Source organism: Plecotus auritus (genome assembly GCF_963455305.1).
Source record: "Plecotus auritus genome assembly, chromosome: 2".
Taxonomy (NCBI): Eukaryota; Metazoa; Chordata; class Mammalia; order Chiroptera; family Vespertilionidae; genus Plecotus; species Plecotus auritus.
This window is the reverse complement of record NC_137771.1, coordinates 168,513,418-168,527,696: the sequence shown is the minus strand read 5'-3', so window position 1 is coordinate 168,527,696 and position 14,279 is coordinate 168,513,418. Positions and strand designations below refer to the sequence as shown.

The following is a 14,279-nucleotide window of genomic DNA, read 5'->3' as shown; positions in this document are numbered from 1 at the left end:
CTTGGCTATCACGTTTATTAATTTGTGAATATTGTTCCAGTCTTGCATCCCTGGAATAAATCCCACTTGGTCATGGTGTATGACCTTTTTAATATATTGCTGGGTGCGATTTGCTAATATTTTGTTGAGGATTTTAGCACCTGTGTTCATCAGGCATATTGGCATGTAATTCACTTTCTTTGTAGTGTCTTTATGTGGTTTTGGAATTAGGATAATGCTGGCATCATAAAAAGAGTTTGGAAGTGTTCTTTCCTCTTGGACTTTTCTGAAATAGCTTGAGGAGTGTAGGTTTTAGTTCTTTTTTGAATGCTAGGAAAAACTCCCCTGTGAAGCTGTCCAGACCTGGGCTTTTGTTTGGTGGGTGTTTTTGGTTACCGCTTCTATTTCATTGGTTGTTATTGGCCTATTCAGGTTTTTTTATTCTTCCTGAGTCAGTTTTGGTTGATTGTGTTTTTCTAGGAATTTGCCTATTTCAGTGGTCGCCAATCTTTTGGACCTCACGGACCACCAGTGGTCTGCAGACCACCAATTGGTGACAGCTGGTCTATTTCATTCACATTGTCCAGCTTGTTGGCATATAGTTGTTCATAGTATTTTCTTACAACCCTTTGTATTTCTGAGGTGTTTGTGGTTACTTCTCCACTTTTGTTTCTTATTTTATTTATTTGCGCCTCTCTCTTTGTTTCTTGATGAGTCTGGCTAATGGTTTATCAATTTTGTTTATCCTTTCAAACAACCAACTCTTGGTTTCATTGATTTTTTGTACTTTTTTTTTTTAGTCTCTATGTTATTTATTTCTGCGCTAATCTTTTTTATTTTCTTCCTTCTACTTACTTTGGGCTTTTCTTGTTGTTCTCTTTCTAGTTCTTTAAGTTGTAGGGTTAAATAATTCATTGCTGATTTTTCTTATTTTTTGAGGTATGCCTGTAGTGCTATGAACTTTCCTCTGAGGACTGCTTTTGCTGTGTCCCATAGATTTTGGGTTGTTCTGTGTTCATTTTCATTTATTTCCATGATTTTTAAAATTTCTTTCTTGATCTTGTTGGTAACCCATTCATTTATACATATAAAAGCCCAACAACCGGAACAGCAGAAGGACCAGAACGACTGGAACAACCCGTGGCTATGACATGCACTATGGCAGCCAACCAGCCTGATCTGGCCCCGATCAGCGCCAACACCCTGATCAGGGGTGGGGTTGGCCCACCAACGGCTCGTGGTCCCTTCAGCAATGGGTCCCCATCGGGGCAGTCCACCAGACCCCACCTGTGCACGAATTCATGCAATGGGCCTCTAGTTGTTTAATAACATGCTATTTAGCCATGTGTTTAAATACTTTTGGGTGTTTTTACTATGGTTGATTTCCAATTTTTTACACTGTGGTCTAAGAAGGTGCTTGATATGATTTGAATCTTCTTGAACTTATAGAGACTTGTTTTGTGTCCTATCATGTGGTCTATCTTTGTGAATGAATCCATGTACACTTGAGAAGAATGTATATTTTGCTGCGTTGAGGTGAGGTGTTCTATAAATGTCTATTAGATCCATCTTATCCATTGTCCTTTAGAGTCTCTGTTTCTTTGTTAAGTTTTTGTCTGGAAGATCTGTCCAGTGAAGTCAGAGGGGTGTTAAAAGTCCCTTACTATGACTGTATTGTTGTCAGTCTCTCCATTAAAGTCCTCTAGAAGTTTTTGTATATATTTAGGTGCACCTATATTGGGTGTATATATGTTTACTAGGGTATATCCTCTTGTTGGATCAATCCCTTTAGGATTATGTAGTGACCTTTGTGTCTCTTGTGATGGCCTTCATTTTAAAGTCTATTTTGTCGGATATGAGTATTGCTACTCTAGCTTTTTTTTTTTTTTCGTTTCCATTTGCATGGAAATTTTTTTCCCATCCCTTCACTTTCATCATGTGTTGTGTCTTTTTTTTTGAGCTGGGTCTCTGGTAGACAGCATATAGTTGGGTCATGTTTTTGTATCCATTCAATTACCCTTCGCCTTTTGATTGGAGCATTTAATACATTTACAATTAGGGTTATTATTGAGAGGAAATTATTCATAGCCATTTTAATTCTGTATGGCTAGGTTTCTCTCTGTGTTTCCTCTTCTTGGCAGTCCCTTACAGCTATCCCTTTAGCATTTCTTGTAATGCCGGTTTGGTTGGTGGTGATGAACTCCTTTAGGCTTTTTTTGTCTGGGAAGCTCTTTGTTTGATCGTCTATTTTGAATGATAGCGTTGCTAAATATAGTAATCTTGGTCTCAGATCCTTGCTTTCCATTACCTTGAGTACTTCATGCCATTCCCTTCTGGCCTGTAGAGTTTCTGATGAGAAATCAGGGGTCAGCCTTATGGGAACTCCTTTGTAGGTAACAGTTTTCTTTTCTCTTGCTGTCTTTAAGATTCTCTCTTTGTCTTTAAGTTTTGACATTTTAATTATGATATGTCTGAGCGTGGGTCTGTTTGGGTTGTTCTTGTTTGGAGTTCCCTGTGCCTCCTGAACTTGGGACTTTTTCCTTTACCAGGTTAGGGAAGTTTTCTGCCATTATTTCTTCAAACACCTTCTCTATTCTTTTCTCCCTTTCTGCCTCTTCTGGCACACCTGCTATTCTAATATGTTGTGTTTCACGTTGTCCCACAGCTTCTTTAAGCTTTGCTCCTTTTTTTAATTGCTTTTTCTTTTTGGTTCTCTGATTGAGTGATATTTTCAACTCTGTCTTCTAATTCACTGATTCGATCCTCAGCTTCCCCTAATCTGCTGTGTATTCCTTCCAATGTGTCCTTTATTTGTGTTATGTCATTCTTTATCTCAGACTGTTCCTTTTTCATAGTTCCTATATCTTTTTTCATACTGTTGAGCATTTTACCATTATTACTCTGAACTCTGTTTCAGATAAATTTCTTATCTCTGCTTCATTTACCTCTTCTTCTAGAGAATTCTCTAGTTCTTTCATTTGGGGGTTTATTTCTTTGTCTCCTCATTTTGGTTGTCTGTTTGGTTTTGTGACTATGTTTTAGGTAGATCCTCTACACCAGGGGTCCTCAAACTTTTTAAACAGGGGGCCAGTTCACTATCCCTCAGACCATTGGAGGGCTGGACGATAGTTTAAAAAAAAAACAAAACTATGAACAAATTCCTATGCGCACTGCGGGCCCGGGACGAGTTGGCTGCTAAGCAGGACAGGCAGTGGCACCCGGCAGGCCGGATAAATGTCCTTGGCGGGCCGCATGTGGCCCGCGGGCTGTAGTTTGAAGACCCCTGCTCTACACCTTTCAATCTCTAGTGCAGGACATTGTTAAAGGCTGTTTTTGACTAATTGGATCAGGCAAAGACTCAAAGCCTCCAGAGACTGCCTCTGTCTACAGACTAATAGGATTCTGACTTGAATAGCCCCTGGCAATCGTCCTCAGGTGTGGTGAGAGTTTTTTCAACTTTGTGGGGCAGTTGTTTCTGCCTGGAGGCTAATTGTTACTTTTAACTGCTTAAGTGGCCTTAGGACAAGGTGTTTTCCAATAGTGTGTGTCTGACCATCGTCCCCCCAGGCAAGGCATATGTCTATGTGGGAAAGATGTCCTCCACTGTGTGAGGGAATGACTCAGCCCAGGAAACTTGTAGTGTCTGCCTTCTGAGCTCTAGCCCCAGTCCTGAGTTTTGCTCTCTCAGCTCCAGTCCATTTCACCCTCCCTCTGCCAGAGCAAAAGGTGGGTAGCTCCACAGGGAGTTTTTATGTCTTGGCCCTTCAAGAGGGTGTCCGAACTTCCAGCTGCCACTCCCTGGCAGACAGTACCCCATTTCTTTTCAAGCTAGATGGGTTGTGTGGGTACCCTCCTCAGATTTGGTGCTCTCTCCTGGGGAGCCCAGCTTTGGGATTAGATCTCAGAGTTCCCAGTGGCACCTTTCCTCCCCAATCCCCCAGCTGAGGTATCTCTTCCGGACTTCAGTTCCTGTCTGTGGGCACCCGGCCAGCCCTTTTGCACCTCCACCCCTCCTACCAGTTTCTATAAAGTCTCCATCTTCGGTCTTTGGGTATCAGTTTCTCTCCTGTGAGTTTTCCATTGATTATTCAGGAAACCTTTCTGTATTTCAGTTGTAATTCCAGCTTGTTCCTGGGAGCATGTCCGTGCAGCATCCTCCTACTCTGCCACCATTTTGAATCCCCATTTTTTATTTCTGCTCTAATGTTTCTAATTTCTATATTCTCTCTTAAATCTCTGAGTATATAACATTTCCCCCTGATAATCTCCTTCAATTACTCTTCTAGTTTCTTTTCATCTTTATCTTAATATTAGCCATTCTTCAGGTGAGGGTTAATCCTTGTTTTACTCTTTATGTTTAAGGGCAGAGTCGCAAAAGCTTATGAGAGGGGCTTACCAATTCCAAGTTTCATTGCAGGGCAATCATGCTGAGCTTTTTGTGGGTAGTCCCTATTTTGGTGTCTTTAGTTCCTCTTGGGACAGTCATATTTTCTAGAGAAGAACTTATCATTTTCTGCATGGAAGGTAAAGGCCTATATGCCAGCACTCTCCAAGCTGAGTAGGGGAAAGGCTTCATGCATTCAGAAAGAATACATTCGCCCTGGCCGGTGTCGCTCAGTTTATTGATGATGTCCCATTTAAGGAGAGGTCCTTAGTTTGATTCCTGGTCTGGGCACATTCCCGGGTTTCGGGCTTAATCCCTGGTAGGTGATGTGCAGGAGGCAGCTGATCGATGTTCCATACCTGCATTGATGATTTTCTCTCTCTCTCCCTCTTACTTCCTCTATCTCTAAAAAATCAACTTTAATTTTTTTTAAAGAAAGAATATATTCACTTGATCACCGTTGCTTTAGAGCAGTATCCTTACCTTTAGCTGTGCCTGATATTTCATAGTCCAGACACTTCTTTTCAGAGAATAAGACTCTAGTTATCTGTCATTGTGGAGCTGAGGAGAGTACTTAGGGATGCAATTGTTTCTTAAGCAGCTTTCATCTAATCCTCCTTATTTCAGCCACCTCCTCCCTATTCCTGTCACCATCTTTTCCAGAGGTACCTGGTGCTGTTAATTCCTGAGCCTTTTGAAGATTCTGCAGAGTAAGTTCTATTGGTTCTTGGCTTTCCCTACTGCTAGCTTAAGATATGGCTTTTCCAGATCTGTTAAGTCATTTACCACTTATGCATCTGCTTTTCAGCTTCCAAAATTAATTCTGTTGCTGCTGACCTCTCTCTTGTTCTTTCTGTTCTTGCGTTTTCTGCTTTAAAAAATAATGCCTTTATTGTAGCATTAGTGATTTTCCGAAGTGGGTGAAACAGATGTGTGTTCAAGACTCCCCCTTTGCCCAGATGTCCTGACATTTTTTCTTACTATCAAGCTTTTAATGAGTTGGGGATAAAGAGTTTAAAGATATATCTGGAATGTAGATAGGCAGTTCCGTTAATTAGAGTCAAGTCCATCATTACTGTATCATCATCATCATCACCACTAACTGTGTAACACATTAATTTTTTTGTTTCTCATAATCTTATGAGAGGTACTGTAATTATCTTCATTTTATAGGTGATGGAAATTAAGGCTTTAGAGGATGTGAGGAACATGTGTGTACAGGATAACTGATTCCAAAGCCTAACCACTGGGCATGGGCATCACTGCCTTCTTCATATCATAGTCATCAGCTAAGCTAGAGGAAAGGTTGACATCCATAACCCAGGCACATGGATAAATAAAAAAGTAGTCTGTGTTTATACTTTTTATTCTAGGGAGTTACCATTCACAAAGAAGCTATCGGTCCCTTATGTCTATCCCACATCAGAGTTGTAGATCGAGTCAACTTAGGACCTTGGGAGCCGGGGGGAAGGGATAGAAGTTGCAGGAATACTCAGGCCCTGCAGCCTTGATGGCAGCTTCATGGGGTGATTCCCACAAGCTTGGCCACATGTATTTCACCATTTTAGGGATTCATGCTGCAGTGATATGTCAATGAACTGTTAGGTGCTGATAGTCTGTGTGGTGTCTGACTGACTTAGTAGGGACCTGCTGATGACTTATAGCTGGGTGAATGAGATGTGATGAATCACCCTTTACTTTCCTTTTGGTTAAAGCTGAAGGAATTGAAGAATCTGCAGCAGCAATACTTACAGATTAACCAGGAGATCACTGAGTTACGTCCAGTGAAGGCTCAACTTCAGGAGTATCAAGATAAGACAAAATCATTTCAGATTATGCAAGAAGAGCTCAGGCAGGAGAACCTCTCCTGGCAGCATGAACTGCATCAGCTCAGGTATGATAATCTCTGCGTTTATACCCTTTTAGTTTTCTTATTTTTTTAAACTTTTTATTATAAATAATTATAGATGTATATAGGAAGTTACAAAAATAGCACAGAGAATTCTCATGTACCCTCCACGCAGTTTCCTCTAACGGTCACATCTTAACTCTAATATAATATCAACACCAGTAAATTGGCATTGATATGATTCAAAGACCTTATTCATATTTCACCAATTTTACATTCATTGGAGTATATGTATGTGTATAGTTCTGTGCAGTTTTACCATATGTGTAGATTCATGTAACTACCACCACAACCCACATATATAACTATTCCATCAACAAAATTTGTCCCCTGTGCCACTAGTTTATAGTTACATTCTTCCCTCTCCCTGCTTCCCACCCTCTCATCCCTAATCTCTGGTCACCAGTAATCTGTTCTCCATCTCTATAATTTTGTTATTCTGAGATTGTTTTACAAGTGGAATTATACAGTATGTAACCTTTTGAAATTAGCTTTTTTCATGCATCATAATGCCCTTGAGCTCCATCAACTTTGTTGAGTGTATCAATAGTTTATTCTTTTACCAACAAATTGTATTTCATGGTATGAATGTATTGCTTTTAGCCATTTACCCGTTGAAGGACATGAGTGTTGTTTCTAAATTTTAGCTATTGTAAACAAAGTATGTAGATTTTTATGTGGACAATAAGTTTTCATTTCTCTGAGATAATTGCCCAGGAGTGCAAATGCTAGATTGTATGGTAAATGTAATGTTTAGTGTTTTAAAAAGCTACAAAACTATATTCCAGAATGACTGTACAATTTTATATTCCTACCAGCAATACAAGAGTGATCCAGCTTCAATATTAAATGCTGCATCCTTGTCAGCATTTGATATTAACAGATATGTAATGTTATTTTAATTTGCATAATAGCTAATAATGCTGAACATCTTATTATGTGCTTATTTGACAGTCATTTGTCTATTTTGATGAAATGTATATTCATGTATTTTGTCTATTTTTCTATTTAAGTTGTTGATTTTTTACTGTGTAGTTTTGAGAGTTCTTTATATATTCTAGATACAAGTTCTTTGTCAGACATGTGGTTTGCAAATATTGTTCCCAGTCTACAGCTTCCCTTTCATCCTTCTCAATAAGGTCTTTTTAATTTGGATTAATATAATTCATTGATTATTTTTCTCTTTATTCAGATTCAGCAATTTCTATTGTTCTTAATTTCACTGATATCTTTCATCCATCACCTCTATTCTGCTATTGAGTCCTTTGAGTTTGCTTTTTATTTTGCATATGGTATTTTTCAGCTCTAAAATTCGGTTCTTCTTTATATGTTCTATTTCTTTGCTGATGCTTCCTTTATTTTTATTTGTTTCCAGTGTATTAGTAATTGCTTGTTGAAATATTTCTATAATGACTGCTTTAAAATCCTTGTCACATAATTCCAACACTGTCATCTCACTATTGTAATCTGATGATTTTTTTTTTTTTGTCAATCAAGTTGGGATTTCCCTGCTTCTTACAATGTGACATCCTTGATTCTTTTTTTTTTTTTTAAGGAAACTGATGGATTTAAAAATATATATATTTCTTTATTGATTTCAGAGAGGAAGGGAGAAAGAGAGATAGAAACATCAATGATGAGAGAGAATCATTGATCGGCTGCCTCCTGCATGCCCCCCACTGGGGATCGAGCCCGCAACCCAGGCATGTGCCCTTGGCCGGAATCAAACCCGGGACTCTTCAGTCTGCAGGCTGACGCTTTATCCACTGAGCCAAGCCGACTAGGGCGACATCCTTAATTCTTTTTATGATAAGTTCAATTTTGGAAATTATGATTTGAAGTCTTATTTAAGTCTGCTTCAGTGGACTTCCACTGATACCACACCAGCAGGGGAAGGGGAACATTGCCACTTGACTGCCAGATGGAGGGTGAAGGCCAGTGGGCTCCCCACTCAGCCTCTATTGATAGCTCTAGAGAGAAGGGGTGCCCTGATATTGCCAGGAAGAGGTGGAAGTCTCATCTCCCTACTTGTACTCCACTGACAGCACAATTAGTTGGAAGGGTTGCCTCATTACTGTTAGGTGAGAGTAGGAATCCGGGCTCCACACAAGGCCTCCATTGATATCACTATGGGGTGTGGAGAAGGTCACTTTCATTACTGGGCAGTTTCGAAAGTCCAGGTTCCTCACTCAGTCTCCCCTGACACTGCAGAAAGCGGATTGGGGGAGTGGCACACTGTTACCATTGGGTAGTGCCCGAAGTCCAAACTTTCCTCTTGGCCTCTTCTGATACTGCCTCTGCAGGGACAGGGAGGAGCACTTCATTACCTTTTCATGGGAGGAGATGGATGTCCAGTTCTCACTTGTTTTTTCCACTGACACTGCAGTATGAGTGAGGTCAGTCAGAGAGAGGCACCTCTTTACCACTAGGTGATGGTGATAGTTCAGGGTACATATGGAATTATCTTTCTCTCACAGGTATATTTTTGCTGTGATTATTTCATGTTTTTCTAGGATGGAAAAGAATTCCTGGGAAACTCATGAGAGGAGAATGAAAGAACAGTACCTTATGGCTATTTCAGATAAAGATCAGCAGATCAGTCATCTGCAAAATCTTATGAGGGAATTGAGATCTGCCTCCCAGACTGAGACCCTCAAAGTACAGTACCAAAGTCAGGTGAGTAATTCCAATGCAGATTGCAACTCAGAGGTAACCATTACCCAGGAAGCCTCAGCTTCATGCAAGCTAAGTGCCTGCTGGTCTGTATTTGGCAAGCTATTTCATGACTTCCTCTGGGGTGGACAGGGTTTCTGGAGGGAAGGAATTGTGAACAAGCTTCATCACTGTTTGCATCCTGGCAGGCATCCCCAGAGACATCAGCTTCCCTAGATGGGCCACAAAACCTAGTTTATGAGACAGAACTTCTTAGGACTCAGCTCAATGACAGCTTAAAGGAAATTCACCAGAAGGAATTAAGAATTCAGCAACTGAACAGCAGGGTAAGTCTTTCCTGCTAGACTGGAATTCAGTTTCTTATTTCCATGACTGGAAGTAATAAGGTAAGTAGGTGATGATTAAACCTAGGCTCCAGGTATAGCATACCCTAGGGTACAGAAGTTTTACTTTTCTCAGAGTAACTTGCATAAGGTGTTAGGATGAGGTTGGTCTGAGATAAATATAATGTACATAGAAAAGCAAGGTGCCTGCCTTATGTAGAAGGTACTTTTAAAATATTGTTAAATTCAACTAATTGACATGGAAGAGACTGATAATACTAATTACTTTGGCATAGAAATATACATTTAAAAAATACTTTTGTTGAGCCCTAGCTGGTTTGGCTCAGTGGATAGAACATTGCCTCATGGACTGAAGGGTCCTGGGTTCAATTCCAGTGAAGGGCACGTACATCCATTGCAGGCTCTATCCTGGCCCAGGGCCTTGGGGAAGGCAACCAATCTGTGTGTCTTTCTCACATTGGTATTTATCTCTCTGTGTCTCTTCTCTCCCTTCCACTCTCTCTACAAATCAATGGGAAAATATCCTCAGGTGAGGATTAACAAAACAAAAAAAAACTTTTGTTGATCCAAATGAATTGGTAAAATTGCAGACCCTTTGTTGGAATTGTCTCGGAGTTTTTAGAGTGGCTCCAGAGAAGCTCCTACCCAGTTCCCCTACCAGTTAGTTATTTCCAGAAAGTTCTGACCTTCATAGCTCTGTAACACTTTTTTCCCCCATAAACTAGACCCCGCCTCAACCCTGTTGTATTTGCTCTCCTGAACATTAGACTGTGACTCTCTCTCTGGGCATTTACCTTTCTAGGACAATATTTTAAACTGCGGGGCTTGATGGGGGACCTGAGGCTGTGCCCCCCGCCCGGCGCCGGGCCAGGGGACCAGAGGCTGCACCCCCGACCCTGCGGGGCTTGGGTGGGGGCAGCCAGGTCTGGGTATCACGCGATTTCGAGGCATGTGCGGGTGGATGGGGACTTGACTTTGGGTCCCACGGCGCACCCCAGACTCTGACAGGAGGGAGATTTCATATACATTTTACTAATTTTCTTTCATCTCTGACACTTCTATTATAGAGAAAGGGCAAATAGCAATATTAAAATATTCCCTCTAATTAATCCCCTTTTAATGTGCATGAATTTCATGCACTGGGCCACTTATAAATAATTAGACTTCTTCAGTTAGGGGGTTTGTACTCTTCTAGATATGTCAAAGAAAAGAGTTTTAGGATTTTTTTCAACGCTGAGGGATTTTGTTTGTTTCTGTTTTGAAGTTTTTTGTTTTATTTTGTTTTGGTATGGTTTGTCTCTTGTGTTACGAGAAAGTTACTCCTTGCCTCAGAACCCTGTAGTTGTCATTATACCAAGCTATTTCTGTCTTCAAATTAGTTTGTACTTTCCTGTACTAACTGTCCCTTCTCCTAAGAAAAACCCATAACTTGTTTAACTTCCTTGCTGAACTCTCAGTTGGGGCACCATCAGGTAGCAGATAAAGCTCTAGACTTGGAATCAAGAACATACTTCAGTCCTGGTCTGCCATCTACCAGCCACATGATGTTAGGCAAGTCACCGCTCATCTCTTTGTTTGTCATTTGTAAATGTCTCTCTCAAATAAGAGAATACTTTTCAAAGTGCTTTGTAAACTGAACATTGCTCTTCAAAGGTAAGGTTATTATGTTTTTCACTAGTGACCCGGTGCACGAAATTTGTGCACATTAAAAGGGGATTAATTAGAGGAAATAATTTAATATTGCTATTTGTCCTTTCTCTATAATAGAAGTGTCAGAGATGAAAGAAAATTAGTAAAATGTATATGAAAACCTTCCTCCTGTCAGAGTCTGGGACCCAGAGTCAAGTCCCCGCCCACCCACATGCACCTCAAAATCGAGTGAGACCCAGACCCGGCCCACCTCCCCAACATTGGGCTAGATCCAGACCTGGCCAGTCCCACCCTTGTCAAGCCCTGCCGGGCAGGGGGCATAGCCTCAGGTCCCCTGGCCTGGCGCCAGGATGGGGGGCGTGGCCTGAGGTCCCCCAGCCCAGACTGGGGTGGGGGGGCATGCCTTGAGGTCCTCCATCAAGCCCCGCCAGGTGGGGGACACGGCCTGAGATCCCCTGTCAAGCCCCGCTGGGTGGGGGGCATGGCCTGAGGTCCCCAATCAAGCCCCGCCAGGTGGGGAGGCACAGCCTCAGGTCCCCCGTCCCAGCACCAGGTGCGGGGCGCAGCCTCAGGTTCCCCGTCAAGCACCGCTGGGCAGGGGTGCAGCCTGAGTTCCCCCAACCCAGCACTGGGGGTACACCTTGAGGTCCCCTGTCAAGCCCCACTGGGTGGGAGGCACGGCTTGAGGTCCCCTGTCAAGCCCAGCCCGGCAGGGGGGCGCAGCCTCGGGTCCCCTGGCCCGGTGCTGGGGCGGGGGGGCGTGGCCTGAGGTCCCCTGTCAAGTCCCACGGTGGAGGGGGAGGACGTAGCCTCAGGTCCCTGCTGATTGCTCATTAAGGCTCCTTATGGGAACTTGGCCTCAACTGTGGGTGCCGCCATCTTTGTGACGGAGTGATGGTCAATTAGCATATTCCCTCTTTATTAGATAGGATTCTGGCTATGCAGATGTTTTTATTATGCCATGTGGATTTGTTCTAATTTTCCATATGCATCAAAAGTCCTTACCAGTCATCATGGTATCTCTAGAAAAGTATTATATTCTTTTCTCTGAACATTGATTCAACTATTTTACTTAAACATTAACCCAGAATACTTACAAAAAGAAATACTCAGGAAGAGATTGAACACAAAGCTAGGCACACCAGTCTCCTTTCATGTGGTAGACAGTCCTACAGTGGGTACTTCGGAGAGACATCTCTGTGGTTATTAATGTATCTGGATGATAATTATTACTAAACTTAAAACTTGACACCTACAAGTGAGGACTTAGAATTAGAGTTCCAGGAGACCAAATTCAAATCAATAGGTAGAAGCTTCAAAGAGAAGATTTTTTACTCAATATCCTATATAATAAAAGGCTATTATGCAAATCAACCAAATGGCAGAACCACCGGTCACTATGATGTGCACTGACCAGCAGGGGGCAGACACTCAACACAGGAGCTGCCCTCTGGTAGTCAGTGCACTTCCACAGGGGGAGCGCTGCTCAGCCAGAAGCCAGGCTAATGGCTGGCAAGTGCAGCAGTGGTGGCAGGATCCTCTCCCACCTCCACAGCAGCGCTAAGGATGTCCAACTGACCGAGTTGGCCTGCTCCCGCGGGGCCAAAGCCATCAGTCGGACATCCCCCGAGGGCTCCCAGACTGTGAGAGGGTGCAGGCCGGGCTGAGCACCCCCCCCCCCGAGTGCACGAATTTCATGCACCGGGCCTCTAGTTAAAAATAATTTTCTGTATTTGACATAGTGGAAAAGGGATTGGGCTGCTTTGTCAGGTAGTGAGTGCCCCTGATACTGGATGTGTTCAAGGAAAGACTGAATAATTACCTGTCACTCATGTAGCAGAGAAGAGTCCTGCTTTGAGTGACTGAAATTTTTATATCTGTGAGAGTCTGTATTCCCAGTATAGTTTCTTACATGTATATCAGCATATTAAGATCTATTCTGTTTCCCCCTCCTACCACATATTGTAATTTTTTATTCTATGTTCTTGGTAACTTGGAACTTTCTACAGCATTGAAAAATCTACCCAGAAAGATTATTGTATGAGTTTTTTAATGACAGCTGTATCTCTAGCCATATAGAACTCTAGGGGTTATAGTCATTTGTTAGTAACTTCATCTTGGACCCAAGCTACTGCCCTTCTCTTATATACCTGGGATAGCCTCTCTTATTAGGTTGCTTGTAGTTTCTGCTTTCTGGTTCTTCAGTTAATGTACTGGGCACCATAAATAAAGTTTCTTGCTACTTCCTGCAACTTGTTTTCCTTTCTCAGTAAAAAAATTATGAGTTTTCTCACTCTGAAGGAACACACAGTGCTATTGTTGCTGCTATTATTGAAATAAAGGCCTTGCACTTAAAAAAAATTAAATCCTTTAAACTCAGGACAGCTAGCCTGAGTACTGTTTATAGTGAAACAGCCCTGTGGGATGGTGCTTATCCTGTCCTTTGTTTCAGTTTTCTCAACTACTTGAAGAGAAGAATACCCTTTCGATTCAGCTGTGCAATACCAGTCAGAGTCTTCGTGAGAACCAGCAGCACTACAGTGACCTTTTCAATCACTGCGCGGTCTTGGAGAAGCAGGTCCAAGAGCTGCAGGCGGTGAGTAAGGAGCAGTTGAGAGGCTGGGAAAAGTGTTATGAAACAGTGTCAATGAGAAAGTAAATGGGCAGCATTAACGAGGCTGCTGCGTGCAGGATGAAGGTTAATTAGGTGTGATGGGAGAAAAAAGAAGGGAATTATTAAATGGGAATAAGTTGTAGGAAAAAATTAAAGAAGGGATTAAAAGAAAAAAGATGAGTGAGGTGGTGGGAGATAAATCAAAAAGGCGAGCAGAAAACAGTGATGATTGAGGCTTTTATAATTCTGAAACTAGGAAAGTTTTTATTTTGCTTCAAGAAATAAGAAAGCTGTAGGGAGATTTGGACCTGAGGAGCAAAATAGGCAGAGCTGCCGGCCAGAGTGGCTCAGTGGTTGAGCGTTGACCTGTGAACCAGAAGGTCACGGTTCGATTCCTGGTCAGGGCACATGCCCGGGTAACAGGTTTGATCCCAGTATGGGGTGGGCAGGAGGCAGCTGATCAATGATTCTCTTTCATCATTGATGTTTCTATCTCTCTCTTCCTTTCCCTTCCTCTCTGAAATCAATACAAATATATGTTTTTAAAAAATAGGCAGAGCTGTTGGGGGCAGTGGACAGCAGTTCATTATTGAAGTTGGAGGAGATTGAAAATAAATAGGGCATGGCAGGAGGAGAACAGGTTTGGGAGGGATTGTTGAGCAAGGGAAGGATCAGAGTAGCTTCTGGAAAATCCGTGAGCCTCCACTGGAAGAAAGCAGATTCAGT

At 42.1% G+C, this 14,279-nt stretch overlaps 1 protein-coding gene across 6 annotated transcripts in view; it reads left to right on the top strand.

The window, feature by feature from the left end:
* Positions 1-14,279, top strand: part of GOLGB1 (golgin B1) — a 115,891-nt gene that overhangs the window by 86,374 nt on the left and 15,238 nt on the right. For all 6 annotated transcript variants that reach the window (XM_080654148.1, XM_080654149.1, XM_080654152.1 and 3 more), the window contains 4 exons: positions 6,079-6,257; positions 8,786-8,948; positions 9,134-9,271; positions 13,392-13,535. In XM_080654148.1, coding sequence (XP_080510274.1) covers positions 6,079-6,257; positions 8,786-8,948; positions 9,134-9,271; positions 13,392-13,535 — 624 coding nt within the window. The remainder of the gene's footprint in view (positions 1-6,078; positions 6,258-8,785; positions 8,949-9,133; positions 9,272-13,391; positions 13,536-14,279) is intronic.